The 19,279-nt window shown below is 44.8% G+C and overlaps 3 protein-coding genes across 6 annotated transcripts in view; all 3 read right to left on the bottom strand.

The window, feature by feature from the left end:
- The window catches only part of SUPV3L1 (Suv3 like RNA helicase), a 19,072-nt gene extending 17,358 nt beyond the window's left edge, over nucleotides 1-1,714 (bottom strand). Inside the window, exon 1 of the mRNA XM_039696183.1 lies at nucleotides 1,578-1,714. Coding sequence (XP_039552117.1) covers nucleotides 1,578-1,611 — 34 coding nt within the window. The 5' untranslated portion in view covers nucleotides 1,612-1,714. The remainder of the gene's footprint in view (nucleotides 1-1,577) is intronic.
- On the bottom strand, nucleotides 148-13,102 carry VPS26A (VPS26, retromer complex component A). 4 transcript variants are annotated; one of them, XR_005626212.1, is made up of 10 exons: nucleotides 12,967-13,102; nucleotides 9,670-9,819; nucleotides 7,928-8,000; nucleotides 5,720-5,876; nucleotides 5,084-5,248; nucleotides 4,557-4,663; nucleotides 3,475-3,543; nucleotides 2,739-2,881; nucleotides 1,578-1,849; nucleotides 148-865 (listed from the first exon to the last, which is right to left on the bottom strand). XR_005626212.1 is itself a non-coding variant. In XM_039696185.1 (9 exons), exons 1-9 carry the CDS (start codon nucleotides 12,967-12,969, stop codon nucleotides 1,736-1,738), a joined length of 981 nt encoding a protein of 326 aa, XP_039552119.1. In that variant the 5' UTR covers nucleotides 12,970-13,102; the 3' UTR covers nucleotides 148-1,735. The 4 variants fall into 4 exon arrangements, 3 of the variants coding, with proteins under 3 accessions (XP_039552119.1, XP_039552122.1, XP_039552120.1); XM_039696185.1 differs by having other exon boundaries at nucleotides 148-1,849; XM_039696188.1 differs by having other exon boundaries at nucleotides 148-1,849; nucleotides 12,996-13,070.
- Nucleotides 13,103-13,466: 364 nt separating this feature from the next.
- Nucleotides 13,467-15,999, bottom strand: SRGN (serglycin). The gene is made up of 3 exons (XM_039696189.1): nucleotides 15,841-15,999; nucleotides 13,949-14,096; nucleotides 13,467-13,813 (listed from the first exon to the last, which is right to left on the bottom strand). Exons 1-3 carry the CDS (start codon nucleotides 15,929-15,931, stop codon nucleotides 13,600-13,602), a joined length of 453 nt encoding a protein of 150 aa, XP_039552123.1. The 5' UTR covers nucleotides 15,932-15,999; the 3' UTR covers nucleotides 13,467-13,599.
- Between the last annotated feature and the right edge of the window lie 3,280 nt (nucleotides 16,000-19,279).

Consider the following 19,279-nt stretch of genomic DNA (forward strand, 5'->3'; position numbering starts at 1 on the left):
GGGCGGCGGCGGCGGCGCGCGGCAGGCGCGTCATCGGCCCGCGCGCCCGGCCCGCCCCCCGCGCGTGCGCCGCGCCGCCCCCGCCCCGAGCCCTCAGGGAGCCCTGAGGGAGCGCAGCGCCCCTCACACACACAGCAGGCGGGTTTAGTGAGAACACAGTGGTTTAATAATTCAAATAGCAGCTCGGGATGCCTCCCCCCGCCCCCACTCGGTATACATGGGTGCGCAATCTGAGGCTGGTTAAGTACAATCAAGTTTTTCAAAATCAACGTTCCCAGGTTTACGACATGCAAGTGACCATGAAAATATTTGGTTGTTTTTTTTTTTTTAACTTTATTCTTTTAAGTTTCTGAACAGGCACTTACATGAGGGAGTTGGATTTGCTCTCAGCCGAAGAGTATCCTAGCATAAAGTACACAGTCTCTGCTTTATCAAAGTGCCGCAGTAATAAAACAGTTCTTACAGAAATGTAATTTGATTATTTACTTACTCATAAAGTAAGGTTACCAATGACACTTGCACCGGAGCTGAGAAGCCTTGGTTTAAAGGCCAAGAGAACTACAAGTGCAAGTTGCCTTCCTCACAGCAGGCTTCCGTTTGTGCCCAAGCCACAGGTCTGACAACAGGTCTGTGTGAACAGATGAACACTTAACTCCTTTAAGCTACTTATTCAAACACTAAATGCCTACGAGATGATGATAAAGACAAACAATCTGCTGGGCCAGACAAGCTCCTGAGCTTTAAGGCTTGCCTGACTTTGAACACCTTTGCAGAAGACCACACGAAGCTCGTTTGCTCTGCGAGGCCAGAAGGATGTCCTTTGGGGACAGTCTGCCTCTCCTGTCAGGACAGCTACAGACACTGACTGTGAAGACAGTGGAATCATGAAGCCAGGAGGAAACACAGTTTCAATATTTGCAAAATAATCAATGTTACTAGCATTTACTTCATCAACAAGATAACGATGTTCAAACACTTTACCCGTTCACTGCCTGAGGGTGAACTCATGACACCCCTGCAGTCACTAATTACTGGGTAACGAGCCCCCAAAAGTTAGGAGCAACTGGTGTGAAAGAGAAGTTTGACAGAGAACTGGGGGAGACAGGGCAAAGATGCTTCCCAATATCCTTTGTTACTGACAGATACAAAGCCTCTTAGAACCGCTGGTCTGAGGGCTCCAACCATAGTGCACATACATGCAGCTTCAGTTAAACCCTGTCTAATGCAGTAATTAGGAGATTTTAGGACAAATGCACCATAAACCTTTGATTTTTAGTGTGATTTAGTCATTGTGTCTTAATGCAGTTTCAAAACAAAACAAAGCAAATAAGCAACATTGGAAACAAACATGCAATAAACAACATGAGAGACAGGAAATGCTTCAGTCTACACTGTAGAGGTGAGCAGCGAAAATCAAATACACCAGCCTACCATGCATGGAAATAACTAGATTTAAGCTTTTGCATACCCAAGTGCATACAACATCATCAAATAAAAGTAAATGTGCAGTATAAAATAGTAGCTTAAGAAAGTTCCAGTGTTTGAGAAAGCACTTTATTTTAAATGTATATACATACTTGAATGTTTAACTGAAGAACGCTTTAGTAGCATGGTAAACGCAGCACTGCAAGATGAAGGAAGACAGTTGTAATGGGAATTCTGGCCTTCTCTTCCCACAGGCTGCTGCCATCTTTAACCTGCTGAAGCACTGCTAAGTTTTTCACCTTAGACCAGTTCACATTTCAGGCTGCTCAGCAGATGCTTGTGACTCTGGAGATTCAAATCGCTGGTGGAAGTTTGTCCGTTGTTTCCTCAGCTTCTCAGGAGCTTTTCTCCATAAAATTATTTCCTATTTGAGGAAGAAAACACTCTTGAAACCAACAGCTGCCATTAAGGCAACAGCATCTAGTATCTTAAGGTCCTGATAAACTAAAACTTTCAGGGAAATAAAAAAGAACTAAACAGAAAGGCCCACCAAAAAAATGCATCCCCACTACTTATCAGTGCAGTTCATGTAAAAGTAACAGAAAGACACCACCATTAAATTTACATATTTAGTTACTGCTTGAAAACTTGCAATCTTGAGCAGTCACTCCTTCCTTAACTATCCTACCCTCAATTTTAATAGTATTGAAGAATTCAAGAAATTTTTCTTCCTCCTTTTCTCAAAATCCAAAGCCTACCATAGCCACTGTATGCTCCAGCTCCCTCTTTTTTTCCATGTTTAATTATACTGTCTTGTCTACTTTGTAGTAGGAAGATTTTGATCTAATCCACACAGCTTCTTCCAGTGACTCTTTTGGCTACCCCTTTCCTCAGCATCACCTCATCTTCTCTAACATTTTCAGTCAAATGCCTTAGTCCTTATTAACACTTTGCAGTTCTGAACCCAGGGTTCAAAACTAGTGCAGGGGGGGGATTTCTCTGCTGAAGTTTAAGGAAGCAAACAAATGCACCAGTAACTCATTTTACCCACCCAGAGTTTTGTCTGGGTACCCCCAAAGCAAGTTCTATGGTACTGAGCACCCTGTCCTTGCTGGAATAGCATCCAGCACCTCCCTTGGCTCCCTTTCTGCAGGGTAACATCACCTACAGAGCTGTCAGCACACTACACATTTCTGTCAGCAGAAATGCTTACACCACACATGAGGCACAGGTGCCTTCTAACCTGGTGAAGGTTCAGAGCAGCCAGTAAAACAGCCCAGGTAATTCTGCAGCAGGACTGCTCTAGACCATACCTGCTGTTTGAAGTATCGTCTGTCTTCTTCATCCACAAGCACCAGATTTAAGAAGTACCTCACTGAAAATTTTTTGTTCACATCCCTCATTGTTGGAGTTGGGTCGTAGCCTGCTAAGAACAATCTTATAGGAATCGATTCACCTGCAAAAACCAGAGAGCTTAAATTAGTTCCTTACAACTGGAATAATTAGTACAGTTTCAGAAGATATGCAAAATAAAAGCAGTTTTCCAAACACTGCGCTGTTCCTTGCTTAAAAAAAAAAAAACCAAACCAAACACGCACAAGACATAAAAATACCCACAAAAAATCAGAAATATAATGCTGAGCATAGAAACAAGTATGAAATGAAAAGTGAGAACCCTTTCTCAGTGTAAGCAGGAAAGCCAGAAGGATCAGTATTTTGAACTCTCCAGAGCTGGTCTACACCATGGAGTCAGGTTTGATGGAAGAATCAGTCAAAGAATTTCCAGTGGTAAATAAAGGTAAAAGTTACTAGGAGCCCAAGGAAATGTCCTAAATGCCCATAAAAATGTCTTCTCCAAATAGACAATGCATCATCATTTGAGGAACCTAAGGAGAAGTGTGGTTTCTTCAGTTAAAGAAAATTGTCTAAGTCCTCTCTTCTGCCCCAGATCTTTTAAAAAGGATTTAAATTAAATTTAAAGTAAATACATCTTTTAAATAGGATTTTAACACTAAATGCTCCCTCTTGAAAACAATCACAGTTATTTACCTTTAACTGGTGCACCATCCATTATTTCGTACTTTGCAATGGTTTCAGTCTCTGTTGTGGTACTGGGTCCTGGTGAAACAAGTTTTCTCTGTGAGAACACACACTTCAGTTTTAAACATTCACAAAGTCTTATCTCAACAACTTCCATTCTGCAGCTTTTAAATTAACACAGTACTGCCTTTTTGCCTTTGTCTAGCATGTAAGTCAGACATGGCTAAAGCAGGCAAAACCCCCTCCCAGGCAAGACATCTTTCTTACTCTCCTCCCAGCACACTGACACAGCAGAGGCAGGCACCAGAGCTCCAAAGGAGCCCTGGATATGCAAGCTTTAAATAAGGGACAAGCAAGAGGGTCTGGAATCCTGAAACTGCTCTGCTCGGTGAGCAGCTGGTACTGCTAGGCCATGCTCAAGCCAGGAACTGAACGGTTATCAGCCAGCTCAAGAGCCAGCAGTAAAGTAGAGCCTTCTGCCCTTCCCTTAGTGGAAGCTTTCTCATTCTCCACACAAGAAGCTCCCAGGAACCCCAGCTACTGGGGAGTGAAGTGCCATGAGCCACAGCCTCTTCCAGCCTTGTTCCAGTGAGCACAAGCCTGCTCTGCTATGATCAAGCTGTTTCTGCTTCAAAGCCACTTGGTATTTCTATCACATCCATTTCTTTGGACAACAGAAAATGACACATTTTGAAAACATGACTGATTCATGCTGATGTTTACTAAGCCCCCTTAACCAGTCAATCCCTGTAGAGGCAAGGGGGTCTTCAGGATGCATTTTACACCTCCTCCCTTGCTCTTTATCTATTAAGGCTGATTAAGCTTCTGTGTATTTATGGCCAAGTTCCATTTACAAGGGTTCACAATTGTGAAGAGTCACAACCCCAGAGCAATTAAACACACTGGCAGTGTTGACTATGAAGTATCATTGCCAAAGCACAAAATGCAAATGGCAGTCAAACACCAGTGAGAAAGAAGCTGGTGGAGCACAGGTTCAGCCAGCACTGCTACTACTGACTTCAGCCTCCAGGTCTGCATAAGGCTCAACTGGCACACAAGCTGCCACTTCATTTGGCCTTTGTTTCTCTTACCAATTCCAGTAATCTCCTTTTTGATCAGCTGCAACTCCATGTGCTGAATTTTTATTCTCACTAAGAGGAAATAAATTTTTCCAACAATCACATCCTTTAAGTGATACCTTTAAAAGAACAAAAAGTTTTGTTAAAAAATAAACACAAGTTTTGCACTTTCTTGAACACAAATCACACAGGCAGCTATCTGCCTGGAAACTACTGGGAGCTTACTACCCCAGTGAACTAAGCACTTCAGCCAGACCAGAGCAACTACAATATTTCCACCATTCCATCAGTATCAGTACAGCAAGTGCTATTAGTCATACTGTAAAGGCATAAATGCAAAAAATAAGTCTTAAATATTTGCTAATGACCTTCCTGTTAGTACTGAAGACAGAACAGCCAACTATATCTCAAAAAGGCCTTTGTGTAATTAGTACTTTACATTTTAAGTCTCCAGAAGGGGAAGTTGGTCACCATATATTACATACTGGACCCTTTTATACCAAGTTATTTACTAGAAAGCATTTTTCTCTGACACTTACTTTGACTTATTGTATTCAAACTCTATATGGAGACAGTCTTCAATGCCTACTTCCATTTTGATGGAGTTGTTTACATCTGGGTACGTAGCAAGCTGGTGAACAATCAGATCATATTCTTTCACCAAGTCTGACAGCCGCCTCACTATTGTCACTTTTAGAAAATACCTAGGAAGAAAGCCACTGGATTAGCCAGAATTATTCAGATTTACTAAGTAAGAGCCCTCATCTTCTGAAGTACTGCTATTCTTTGAAAGACCAGTGTACCACCGCATAAGACTAAGCAGAAAAGAGTAAGATTCCAAAATATAAGACAAAACACGTGTGGGAGTGTTTTCTTCAGTTGTGGGTATGGGTTTTTCTTTTAGAGGAGATGCATGGACTGTCTTCACTTGATTCACTGTCTTCAATTCCTTGAACTGGAGGAATTTTATTTATACAAACAGCATTGAGTGATTCCAAATTAAGTAGAAAAGACCACATTGTGTTAAAATCCCCACAACTCCAATCAAGGCACACTACTGGCTTTTACATGTTCTATGTAATGACTAAAAGGAATAAAGAGGGGGCAGCATAATTGCTAAATTATGAATTTTCTGCAGGGGAGGAGAGGAAAAAAAAGGTTTAGCAGTTACAAACCTCAGTCTGACGTTGGCACCAATGTAGGACTCATAAGGCTTTTCAACCTGCATGAATTCAAAGTCATAGTTTCTGCTTTGGGTCAGTTCTCCAGGTAAGGCCAGTTCTTTCACTAAATTTACAAATTCATGGGTATTGCTTTTGTCATTGAAGAGTTCTAAAGTTAGAAAATTAAAGGAAAATATGTTTCAGTGTTTATTTTTAGCAAACAAAATTGTCCTTAATTTGGCAGCAGCAGGTGGGAGAGTATAACAGAAGCAATTAACTTAAAATACACATATTTGACCAAATGTTTTATTCAGATTTTCGAATTACCTTCAGTTCTAGCAACCTACAGTTAGCGTCCCTAAAGAACTAACTGGAATGAAGAGAACACATTGAGAGCTTCACTAGCATGTCATTGATTGTTAATGACAGTTTAGCTACCTTTAAGAAGTACTTCTTGCTTTGCATGCTCTGTAATTAGCATTGCCTGGTTTTGGCTTCCAGCATTTATTGCTGCAGGGACAAACCTAAGCAGTGTCAGGACTGCCTTATTTAGGACAGACCAGATCCTAATCTGGTCTGCAAATTAACAACATCTAGCAAGTAATTTATTATTACTACCAGTCTACAGTCAAATGGCTTATTATGACCCCTGGTCTAAATCAGTCATTTGGAAACAAAGGCAGTTCCACAGCAACAGCATCTCCTCAACCCAGGGCAGTGCCAGTGATTCATTCCTAGATATGTGTTGTGCAATTCTCACCAAAAATTACCCTAAAATCAAAACCCAAACACTTCAGTATCTAAAAATAAGCTTCTCTACCATTCAAAACTGAACATCAGCATTGGTAGTCGGTGTTACACAGACTGAAGTTTTTCAGAAGAGAATAAATGAACTAAACAGACCAACTCCAGAATTTATCAATGCCAATGTGGCAGAAACTAACACTAACTAGGAACTCCTCTTTCTAATATGACCACAAATTGTCTAAAAATATACTTAGTTTGCTGGGACAAGCATTTATCTAATGCATAGTTTATTTAATGCTGCATATCAAACACTTTTTGTGCCAGTCAGTCAGAAAAGCTGTACTCTGAAGAGCTGGTTTAAAATGCAGCTTTGATATGGAGTTAGTCTGCAAACAGTGCAGAGAGATCACACTACTGGAATCCTTTCTGCGTTTCTATACTGACACTTGGAAGGATGCAAGAAAACATGGACAAGTACAAAGAGCAGGAGTTTAAACCATGCCTGCATAACTCTGTGGACTTCCAAATGCAGCATAACAAAGTGCCAGAAAGGTATGAATTCAAGAAACACTACATCAAATTCAATTAATCTAGAGAATAAAATGTGTAAGTCAAGATGAAAAGCAATCTGTACAGCTGTTAGAAGACAGCAGACTAAATGAAGGTGACATCCCTGAGCTCTTTTTTTCCCTCTCTCTATATGCCTCACTCTCATCACAGCACTGCTTTATTCTCAGAGTTTAATTTACAACCTTACTGATCAAAACCTCCAAGCATAAAGCAGCAGGTGCCAGGTCCGACACCCTGCTACACAACACTTCAGACACAGACTACTGGATGAGAAATAGGGAATTTGTGAAATTCCATTTAAAGTCAGTTGTAAGAGGCTGAAACTTGAGCAATTACTCCCAAGGGGGACACCAATGCAAAGAGCTCTCTGAGAAGGAAGGAGTTTTAGCATCAGCCCAAGGGTGCAGAGAGACTACCTGAACTGGTAAGGAGATAGATACAAAGATTCCTCACAGTTCAACTCCAAGCAGACTTTGGTAGTTTTCAGGAATTTACATTTCTAGTATGTTTTATAAAACCAACTACCATAAAATTTTAAAACTATTTTGCTGTAAGCTGCCTCTTAATTTCTTTTGTATGCCTCTTCTCTTTCAGAGAAGACCACAAGTTCAGTTTTCTTGAATCTCTAGTGGTTATTAATCCAACTTTTAGCTAGTCACAGACAGACTGAATACTCACCTACCCAGTTCTCCCTCCCAGGTGTGTATCTTTCTCCCAATGACTTTCTGAGTAGCACAAATTAGTACATCACTTGCTTTAAAGTAAAGAAAACAATGTTCCTCTGGCCCTTATCACCCACTGATCAGAACAGGTTGCACTGTCTGAGCCAAACTGCTGATAGTCCCAAGTGCCAAGTTTCATAAACCACAAGCACCTAAAAGCCCCTTTATAGTTCAAACTCACCAATTTGTCCTACAAATTCAATTCTAATTCCTTGGTGCTCTAGTCTCTTCCCATGTTTAAGGGAGACGTTCACCTACCGAGGTAAAAAAAAACCAAAAAAACACAAGTTAAATTTTTTCAACATTTTCACTCTAACATAATCTCAGTAAAATGGAAAACCTATTAGCACATGCCTGTGGAAAGCAAGATCTCAAGAACTTGAAGGCAGCCAAATCAAACAGCTGATCATGAAATTAAGCATTTCCAAGGCACCACTAAAACATTCCAGAAAAATCTAATCATCCACGAGACTGAATTTCATAACTAAAATTGGAACTTTCAAGTCCCAAAATTAAGTAACCAAGCCAGAGCTCAAGCAGAGCCAGTCATGATGCTTCAAAGCATCTTCTGACAGTCACATCTGGAAGTTCAAAAATAAAACACCATGAGATTGATTCCTTTCAAGTCATGTGAGCTTCAGTCCCTTCTCTGGCAGACAGCTAAATACCGGTGTTGGCTAAGTCAATGAAAAATAACAGATAATGAAACTCACTATGAAACTTTCATTTGTGACTCCGATTCTTAAAAACAGGTAAGAAAGGATTCCACAAGGTTACACTGTACTGAAACATGTAAATATTAAGCACATAAGATGTTTTCTTATAAGGCAGTGATGACCAGAGAAATTCCTGTACAAAAATCCAGTACACTGTCACTATTTGAGTTGGAAGTAAATCACTGGAACAATCCATCATTGTGGTGAAAAAAAGGATGGGGTAGAGAGAAGCTGTCCAGAAATTTTCTGGTCTCCCAGACCTCCTCATGCCACTGTGCCTGTGTTAGCCAAAACTCATCAGACACTTCTGAGGCATCCCCAATAAAAGCAAGCACTGCTCCATCAGGTCACCATAAGCTTCTCCCTCAGTTTCCTGTGTCTGAGGCTGATCTCATGGCCTTTCACATCCCTGCAAGGATATTTCCAGAGAAGCAAGATCTTTGTACAGAAAGGTATGGCCAGAGCAGGAAGATCAGTCAAGATCAAAGTAGGTCAGTCAAGATCAAAGCAGGCATTCAGAAGTCAATCTCAGAACCCAACAGCACCCAACTCAAGTCTTTTGAAGGAGAAGTGAATCTTAACAGAAATACTCAGAGAGTGAGAATGGCTCCAGTAAAACAGAGTGATGGCAGAGAGTGCCTAGGTGCAACACTGAATGTAGGGAAATTGCTCTGGAAAGCTCAACTTCATTGTCTTTTTTCCCAGTAAGGAAAACTCTTGTTGACTCAGCAGTCAGCTGAACTACATATGTTGCTCCTCTGTTGCAATCCAGAAATCACTTCAGGGCATGGAACCAAGGCTTATCTTCAGGGTATGCAAATTCTTGACTGTGCCAGCCAGAAATTACTGTTACCTGTACTGGATTGTGGATTTTGGAGTTCAAAGGGAAGGGGAAGCAGGGGGATCCAGTTTTAAACAGTTTTCTCATCAGAAGCAACAGCAATTGCACATCATTGCATAAAAAGTTTATTCATAAATATCAGATGACCGGAAATAAATAGTTACTATTCAAAAATGTTGACTTCTATCAGCTGCCTGAATGACTGTGGTTAAAAAAAAAACATACATAGCAAAACAGTTTCCTCTTTGAACAACAACACAAGCTGAAAATGCAGCTCTTACAGCAGTTTTTCATTTACCTTTCAATATGCATTTGCATGCCAGAATCAGAACAGTGATTAATAGTCACTTTTAAATAAAAATTTACCTTTCCTGAAACAGACTCTCCATCGTAGAAGAGAAAATGCTTTTCTACTTTACCATCTTCTGTTTTGATTTCTGCAGGTTTCCGTGTTTCAGCATCATTAAGCACAACATCAATCTCACAAACAGGAACGAAAAGGTTTCCAAGAAAACTCTGGAGTAACAAGAATTGGATTAATTACTACACAGTGGACATTCAATTTTAAATGTGGTGTTTACTTGCAGCTCTACACTATACGCAGGAAGGAAAAGCCATTTGTACTTCCATGAAGTTACAAAGCCATTATGTACCAGAGACCCAAGAAAGAGGGATGACAAAGGACAGCTGTTCATCCAGCAAACAACTGAAATCAGGTCAGTAACAAGTAGTGACAGCTCTTACAAAATGTCACGTTTATAAAAAGTACACAGCGCAATTACCATTCCTACCACTAAAAAACCCAAACACTAGAGCAAAGTGGAATGGAAAGAAACAATAACAAGGGATATCACCCAAAGCAACCCCCTGGCTGGGGAACAGGAACAGGGATTTTATTTGCTGCCTCTGCCTACACACCACAGCTGTCTTAGGAGACAGCACCAGCAGCTTTGAGAGCAGCAGTTCTTCCCACAGCTCTTCAGTTCTTCCCCTCAGCTGCACAAGGCTGCCAGCACAGAGGAGTTACAGGTGCAGCTGTGACACTGCTCCAGGCACAGTGCGTGTCCTCACCTTTCCTCAGCACTCTCTGTGCTCGAACTTTTGACTGGCACTGAACACAGGAACGCGAGAGATCATCCTTTGATCTCACACAAACACCTCTTACGAGAAGCTGCAAAACATGTTCATGGCTCTGTGGGAAACTCACTAGGATTAGGGCAAAAGCCAACATTTTCCTCCAAAGATTTGGGCTCTAATCTGCTTTGATGTAAAGCAGACGACTCTTCACTAATTCAGTGTGATTTTGGGGTTTTTTTGAGAAATTACACTATGATCTCCATGAGAACATCTGCTTCAACCAGATGAATTTGGTATACACGAAAAAGTCTGTCCTGGTTTTGGCTGGAGTTAATTTCTTCTAGATATATGTTCTTCTAGAATTAATTTCTTCTCAGTAGCTGATACAGCACTGTTTTTTGGATTCAGTCTGGGAACAACATTGGTAACACACTGAAGTTTGCTGTAACACACTTAACTGTTGCTAAGTTGGGTTCATTCTAAGTCAAGGACTTTTTTGTGCCTCATGCTGTACCAGTGGGGAGGTACACCACAGAGCTGGGAGGGAGCATGGCCAGGACAGGTGACCCAAAGCAGCCAGAGGGATATTCCACACCTCAGAATGCCCTGCCCAGTGTATGAACTGGAGAGTTACCCAGAAGGGGCTGACAGGGGTCTGACATCAGTCAGGAGGGGGTGAGCAACTATACTGTGCCTCACTTGTTCAGGTTTCCTTTTTATTATTATGTACCATTATTATATTTTACTTTGCTTCAGTTATTAAACTGTTACCTCAACCTGCAAGTTCTACTGTTGCTCCTCCTCCCCATCCCAGCAGGGTGGGGAGATAAGCGAGCGGCTGTGTGGTGTTTTCTTGCCAGGTGGGGTTAAACGACACAATCACTGCCACTTCACCAATTTAACATTAAAAAAAAGGAGTGAGAACTCTTTCCAAGTTCTGGGGGACCTGAAGTTTGAAATGCAGCATAAAAAACAGACAGCCTAGGGGAAGATTTGATCTGAACGCTACTGCTTAGCAACAGGAACACTGAGTGACTTCATGTCACCCCTCCTAGAGAAGAGAGGACACAGAGCAAGCTGGAGCTATAGGAGAATGATTCACACAAGATCAAACTGACTTTGTGTGTGCTCAGCAATCGGCCCCACTTCAACCCACAAAGATGGGTAAGACTCCAGCTGAATCCTGTTATATCCACTACATGTTCCAAGGTGAAAGCAGCAGCAGACCAACAAGGCAGCAGATAGAAGATCAAAATGTATTCCAGGTCTCTGCCAAGCACAGATTTGTACAGACTGCTGAAAAATGCTTTTTGTTGTTTTGTTTTGCAAACAGTGCATGCTAGAACCATTACTGATTCTTGGCTTCTGGAGAAGGGCAAGAGAAAAAGAAGAAAGTTTCAACAAGAATTCCAAATTGTAGACTATTTTAAACACAAGATACTTTTGATCATGGCCACATTTTTTCCTTGAAACTGTACTTGTTTTCCAGATTAGTCTTATACTCCCCTCTAACTAAACAAGGAAGCACATTGCATTAAAGCAAACTATACAGGATGCTCTCACAGTACCTTCTGAATCACAGGCTGACCATTTAAATGGTCAACCAGACCAAACATTTGTAACACACCACTTCTCAGGAGACTGCATGTAAATATTTCAACTGCACTCCTCCAAGATTAGCTATGATCTCCTTCAGAGAGAACAAGAACATATGAAATAAAGAAGTCAGCAGCAGGCATCTCCTCCAGCTGCTATCGAAGATACTGCTGCGGGGAAACTATGCAAAACAAGAAGTATTTTAGATAGCTATCACAGGGCTTATTATGTTACAGTTTAAGAGAATGCAGACGGAGAACTGGGGTTTCCAGAAACTGGCCAAATGCCAGGCTCCGCTCTTGGTTTTGTGCGGAAGACAGACGCTGGAGATTCTGCCACATCAGGACCAAACCCAGCTGCGTCCAGCCTGAAGTGCGGTAGCTGCACTGGAGGACTTGTGGGAATGCAGCGGCTGACGGAGGGTGCAGGAACCCCAGCCTCACACGGAGCCCTGAGCAGCTCCTGCACGCACGGGGGACAGGCGTGAGGGAACCCGAACGCCCCAGAAGCACAAAGCCATCGATCCAGATGCCTCTTTACAGCACGTATTTTTTGGCCTCTCCCTCGGAGCGCCCCGGGCTCTCGGCGCAGGGCGGCCGCGGTTTGCTGGAGGGTGCGCCCGGCGCGGAGCGGAGCCCAGCGCTGCCTCACGGCACTGCCGGAAGATCCCGATGAGCGCGGCTCCGCCCGGGCGCTCTCCCCGACGGCAGCTCCGCGGGGCACACGGAACCCGACTTTCACCAGCAAACCCCGCCCTGCCGAGGTCGTGCGGCCACTCTCGATCCGCAAATAAAATCAATAACCCCCCAGATCCTTGCTTTAGGAAGGAAGGAGGGGGGAGAAGAGGCGCCGCCCTGCCCAGGCCGCCGCCGCCGCCGCCTCAGGCGATGGCGGATCGGCGCTGCCCCCCCGCCCCACACTCGCCATGGTACGCGCCCCCTCCGCGCCCCCCGGCTCGCCCCTCATAGCCGCGGCCCCCCCCGCACTCACCATGGTACGCGCCCCCTCCGCGGCCCGACACCGCCACCGGCCCCGCGCGCACCCGCACCAGCCGCCCCCGGCCGCGCGCCCCTGGTCATGTGACCCCACGGGCTCCCCCCCAGGCCACGCCCCGCCGCACGTGACCGCCCCCTCCAGCTCCGTGCCCGCCGCGAGAGGGCGCCGCCTGGCGGGCGGGAGGCGGCGGCGCTGTGGGGCGCCCTCAGGATAATAAAGGAAATAAAGGAATAAAGGGAAATAAACCTTTCCTTTCGGCCGGAGTTCCCGCTCCTGTATGTGAAAATAATGTGAAAACCTCTGGGGGCACGCGATTGGCTGGCTGCTGTAAAAGTGCAGGCGGCTCCCAGCGCACCGAGGGTTGGAATTTTTCCCCTCAGAGCACGATGGCTTTCCCACAGAGCCGGCTGTGCACCCATCACTGTTGTTCCCCCCACTGGGATGGCTGCTGCACGCACACACACAAAAAGGCAGTTCAGACTGAGCAGCAATGCTTTTAGTAAGCGAAAGCAGTAAAGATCTTAAGGCAGAGTTTTTATTGATGCTGGTTTAAAACCGCTTCATGGCTGTCGGGTCAGGCTCTGGGGAAGAGGCAGGGGAGCGGCGATGAGGACGATGTCTCCAGCCCTACAGGAACAAATCCTCCTCCGACAGCTTTTCCTTCAGCTCGCTGCCCCGCAGGCTCTCCAGGAGGACAGGCAGCTTCGCCTCAGGGAAGCTGTCATTGTCACCGAGCCCCGAGCCAGAGGCTGGCTCTGCTTCCACCATGGTGTTGGACCCAGAGCCGGCATCCTCCTCCGAGAGAGGGAATATGTCGCCCAGCTCCTGGTATCTCTTCATCCTGAAAGGCAGAGTGGCAATTTTCCCTCTCGGATGAACACATCAAAGCCTCACATTACCGTGGGCGAGCCACGCTGTGACAGGACCGTCAAGGCGGGAATAATACATTTTGGGGTGCTAGCATTAACAAACTCACAAGGACGGGTCTGCCATGGGAGGAAGGATCCTGTTGGCCCCACCGGAGGGCATGTAAAACCAGGGCCCCTTCTCTTCGATGCAGTTGGCAGACATGGGGTCCGGCCGGCACCTCACCCTCTTGTACCTCGCCCTCTGCATCGGAGCACCTGTTGGAATCAGCCACACATTGTCCACGAGGACCAGGACATCATTCACCAGGTCCTGTGAACTTTATGAGCGCCTAATAAGGCTTAAAGGAGCAGATGAAAGTAATCTGAGTGGCCCTGATTACTCAACCTCCGGAAAAGTAAAGTAACCCTGAAGACTTTTTTTTAAAGTGGCTACTGACATCCTAGGTGACATTTTTGTGATCAGAGACATCAGGCACACCTCACATACAGCACCAGGAAGTCCATGAAAAATCCCAGGGAATCCCCTCACACCCAGCACCAGGAAGTCCATGGCAAAGCACTGCTCTCACAGCAAGGCTCATCCCCAGCTCACAGCATGGCACAGCCAGGGGGACCTGGGGGCTCAGCCTCCTGCAGCTCTCCCTGAGGGTGGAGGTATGTGAAAATAATGTGAAAACCTCTGGGGACAAGGCATCCAGAAGAGAGCTGGCTCCTGTGCTCTCTTTCCTCTGTGGGCTCCAGCTCTGCCCCTTCAAGTTCAATGGGTTGAGTTTTGAGAAACTCAAGGTGTGCCACGGGAGCAGGTTTGGGGTTTATGGAGGCCAGAGAAAAGACAGTTCAGGTGTCTCCTAGACACAACGAGGTTTTGTAAACCCAGGTTTTCAGTTCTGGTGCTCCTCAGGTGCCTGATTGGCGCTGTCACTGAAAATGTGGGTCTTCAAAAAATACCAAAATGACAAAATAAGGATCACATAATAAAGATAGGAGCAGTGACATTTCATCCTTCCTCTTGGTCTCATGTAATTAATTTGTTCAGAAACCTCCTGGTGCATTCTCAACCTGTTGGCATTTTATCTATTTTTTTCTTCGTTTCCTGGGAATATCTTTCCGTAATTACACTTCTCTATTGCCCTATATATTTCCATAATGTACTGGATGACTTTCAGCTACCTCCTACACTCTTCTGTAAAAGAGAAAAGATCTCACGGGTGTAATTTCCTGCTGCTTCTACAGTATATTCCTTTTTCATACTTATTTTCTTCTCCTTGCCTATTATTAAGAAGGTTTTTAATAATAACAGTGACAACAAAATAAACAGCTGCAGCTGAAAAATTTGCAAATAAGCAGCACAGAGCAAGCAGGCTATAATCACTCAAAGATCAGCCTCAGAGGGGTAATGCACATTGAGAGCCTATCACTACCACAGCTTTGGCTTGTGGATAAATTGTACTCTACATGCTTGAAGAGCAGTTTTTCTATCACAAGAAACAAATCCACAGGGCAGGGCATCATGGATCAATATTTCCCTTTTGTCATTTTCGTGGTGTGTGTTGCAATGTTTTACGGAATAAACCGTTTGGTTTCCTCATACTTACAACTAGTTTCCTTTCCTGCTCCCCCCAGAACACAGACCGTAGGAGTTATGACATGGGAACTGTTACACACTATGTCTGTAACTCATAACTGAGTAACAGCAGTAACCACTATGAAAGGGACATTTAGAAAAATATATATTGAGATACCTAGACTGAAAACATACACTCATGCAACAACATACTTTGTGAAGTCTTTTCTCAAAAACTGAAATGCTCCAATTGCAAAAAGCACATTTTCTGCCATTCCCCACCCCCAGAAAAGGAAACATTAGCAAACAGGCTTTCTGAGTAGATGTCATTACCCCCAAAAGAAGGCCAGTTTGTAAAATTTGGAGGCTGCTTACTTGGCCTCCACTGCACAGCCCAGAAAGAGGATTACCGCGAGAACAACCGCCCCACTTTACCTTGTGCTGTGTACCCCACAAAGAGGATTAGACAAACAGCCAGGAAAATCCTCCCGTTACATCTGATAAGGAGCTGCATCTTGGCTGGCATCCCTCTGCTCCCACCAGCCTTCACCACAGCGTCACGCTGCAGAAATAAGACGCAGCCAGGAGATCGACTTTTAGAAAAAGTTTCCAAAACCTCAAACCCAGCCCATAACCTGCGTCACCACTTCCTGATTGACGGGAGCGAGACACGAACAGAAAAGCCCAGCACTGTGGCCTTCCTGCCTCCATCAGTCCAAATTAAAAGTTCCTCTGCCTTCACCTCCTGTTTTGCCCAAGGAGGAGAGCAGACCCAGGACCCATGAGCTGGAATGAAGGTGGTGCTGCCAGCAGCCCGTGGTCAAGGCACACATCCCACCCAGCCTCTGCCTAATGCTGAGAAGGCTCCAGGGTGAAAAAGCAGTGCTTGATGCTCCCTGATTTTTGGTCAACTGCATTTTTGTATTGGCACTGGCACTGCTTTTCCTGCCCCAAGCCCTCACCAGTCCACCAGAGGGTTAGAAGCCAGCTGCTCGCAGTCAGTACATGTTTCACTAACTGGGGAATCATCTTTTCCCACAGAAGTAAGTAAATTATCTCTGGAATCTCATGCCAGGCTTGGGTTGTTTGTTTTGTTTTTTTTTTGAAAGCAGAATCATAGATATTCACAGTAGAAGCTTAAAAAAATTTATTAAGTTAGATAATATATTCTGGTAGAAACATATCAACTCCTTCTGGAAGAGCACAGGCAATTTGCTTGGCCAGATCATCGTTGTGTGGTGCAAATGCCCCAGGGAATGTGGCAAAGGGTTTGGATCACATGTGGCTCCACAAGGTACACATCTGAAAAGCCATGAGAACTCTTATATAGACAGAAAAATAGAAGCTCCCTTTCAGCTAGCTCATACCTTTTGCCTTTTGGCTGTGATTAAAGCAGGCTTGAGTTCACTTCAGAAGAAATGACAAACTACGAGGTTATCACAGCAGTGGAGGCTTTTCTCACTCGCCCAGAGTGCTGCTGGGTTAACTGGGGCACTGATGTGTGGGCCTGACGTGCTGCAGAACCTTGTCGGTCCTGGGGCTGATAGTGCAAGTTGTCTGTGGTAAATCTATTTTTATGTGGTGGAAAGTCCACAGAGGCCCCCAGTGGGGATCTGGGCTGAGCAGTGACTTTCCCCAGGGCATGGTGTTCCACCAAAACCACACAAAGCTGCAGAAAAGACTCCAGCAGCTCCCTCCCCTCTCCAGGCTGGGATTTACCACTGGACTGAGGGATTGCATGTTCAGCTTTATGAGCCTCTGCACATGGGGTTTTTTCTCTGGCACGGGAAAAATAGGAGACTCAAACCAAGCAGGTGCAGAAGTACTCGTGCGCAGTAGTTTTTATTACTACCCTCATTTCTACTTTGTCTTGTTAGCATCAGCTTCCTCCTTTTCTTGTTTTCCTTTTCTCTTTTCTTTTCTTTTCTTTTCTTTTCTTTTCTTTTCTTTTCTTTTCTTCTTTTTCTTTTCTCTTCTCTCTTTTCTTATTTTCTTTTCATTTCGTTTAAGGCAGTGCTCAGCATGAGTAGGGAGCAGGGCAAACAGGGGAGGGAGATGATCAGCCTCCACTTGCTGGAGGATGTGGAAACCATCCCTGCAGTAGAACCTCTCACTTTCCACTGATCACGGGTTCACGCTGACCTGTTCCACACCCCTCCTCTGGGCCCAACAACCCCCCTGTGAGAAAGCAAAACTCCACAGGCTATTTTTGCCCTTCCCACCAGCCCAGGGCATTTTCCACCATGGCATGGAAGCCCCATGGAATGCAGCCAGAGCGATGCCCACCCGCGGGCGGGCAGCTGGGAATTCTGCAGCAGCTGGGGGAGCTGCAAATTCCCTGTATCTGGAGGGAGATCTCGAGTTATCTGTCTTGTACCATCAACTGATGGGGGAACTCGTAGCACTGGCAGTTTTGCCACACAGTTTTGTTATTTTTTTCTGTGTCTGCAGCACGCCTCAGGAAATGAGATTGCTTTACAATTGGTAGCTGTAGGAAGTCCAAAGCAAATGTTTCACCCCTGTCTCACGTTCTTCTGTGTAACAGGGCCCTGAAGCCTGCAGGGGGGGTCAGCCTGTGCCCACCTCCTGCCCTGCTGCACTCTGCTGGCGCCCACACCCCACTGTGCTTGGCAAGTAGAGTTTTCCACCTTCCTACAAACACAGCAGTGATTGGAGACCTGGATCTGAAACAGTCTGGGATGTGCAGGAGTTAAAAGTAAAGCATGCCCTTTGTGGAGTGCTGTGGGATGCCCAAGGAGCACTGTCTGTAAACCACTCAAGACACAGAATGAAAATGATCAGATCTAATTTTAAAAAATCTCATCTTAGGCAAGAGGCCACAAACTGCTGAAAGTTAACAAACTTTCTTTTTTTGAACAGAGAACAGCACATGAGCTAAACTATATTGGAACACTAACCTTGAAATGTGCCATGGCATGGCTATCAGAGTTCAAGAGAAACAGGATTTTAAGTTAAATATTTTTAATCCACAGAGGAGAGCTCAGTCACCATACCAAGGTCAGCTACCTCAAATTTGCCTTCTATAAACTGTGAGAAAGATTCATAGGATAATGTTCTTCCTGCTGAGATCCTGTGTATGCAAACTGAAAGATTAAATATCCCAACAGAACAGGCCTACAAAAAGAAGCAAATAAATGAGGAGCAGGTATTTGAGAGCACAGTTTGCTCCTGGAGCCTTGCTTACAGCTCCTGCACGGAAGTGCTGCCATTATTTTCAAATTTCATAACCTGCAAAGCTCTTGCTTTGCATTTTTAAGGTATTAATTTGGGGAGAGGGGAGAAGGCTGCCCTGACACTGTGCACCCAGACCTCTGAGCAGACATCCAGGACTTTCCATTATGTGCCTGAAAAATGTGGGAGTAGTCTTAAACTACAATAAACACTAAAGTGTGGAACTGCTCCTTAGCAGTAACCTTCAGGGCTGTTGTATCTCCCAGCTGTCTCCGGAGTAATCACTAATTTATAACATCACTAGATGTGGCCTACCCCTGCAGGAGTGCCTGGCACAAGGACACTGCTCTGCTGAGGGCACAATATGGGGCAAAAGGAAATCCCAGCAGGAGCCCAGAGGGGCATCACGGCCGTGTTCCAGCCAATTCATTGGACATCAAGCCCTTCTCTGCTTGAGAAGAGAGCCCAGGCAAATGCTGAGGGAGCAGGCTGGCCCAGAGGAGTAGTCTGGCACGGCAGTGTCAGACACTCCCTCTGCTGCTTTTCCTCAGCAGGCAGCCCAGGTTTACTTTGCAGCCCGTGTTCCTGACAGGCAACCAGATGGACAGATGGACTCCCATGGGTGCAGGGGTACCCCCAGTCCTGCTGCTTATCAGGGAGGCTTGAAGGCAAGGCACTATCT

Source organism: Passer montanus, unplaced genomic scaffold (assembly GCF_014805655.1).
Source record: "Passer montanus isolate IOZ18808 unplaced genomic scaffold, ASM1480565v1 scaffold96, whole genome shotgun sequence".
NCBI classification, from domain to species: Eukaryota; Metazoa; Chordata; class Aves; order Passeriformes; family Passeridae; genus Passer; species Passer montanus.

Bases quoted from the DNA above. Each gene is read 5' to 3' on its own strand.
- VPS26A (XM_039696188.1), bottom strand. From the start codon at position 13,055: ATGACCAGGGGCGCGCGGCCGGGGGCGGCTGGTGCGGGTGCGCGCGGG. The intron at 9,820-12,995 runs GTCGGGCCGCGG...TTGTTACTCCAG, and splicing joins CGCGCGGGGCCGGTGGCGGT to AGTTTTCTTGGAAACCTTTT. The intron at 8,001-9,669 runs GTAAATTTTTAT...TTACCTCGGTAG, and splicing joins GAGAGTCTGTTTCAGGAAAG to GTGAACGTCTCCCTTAAACA.
- SRGN (XM_039696189.1), bottom strand. From the start codon at position 15,931: ATGCCAGCCAAGATGCAGCTCCTTATCAGATGTAACGGGAGGATTTTC. The intron at 14,097-15,840 runs GTAAAGTGGGGC...TGATTCCAACAG, and splicing joins TGTGGGGTACACAGCACAAG to GTGCTCCGATGCAGAGGGCG. The intron at 13,814-13,948 runs GTGAGTTTGTTA...TCTGCCTTTCAG, and splicing joins CCCATGGCAGACCCGTCCTT to GATGAAGAGATACCAGGAGC.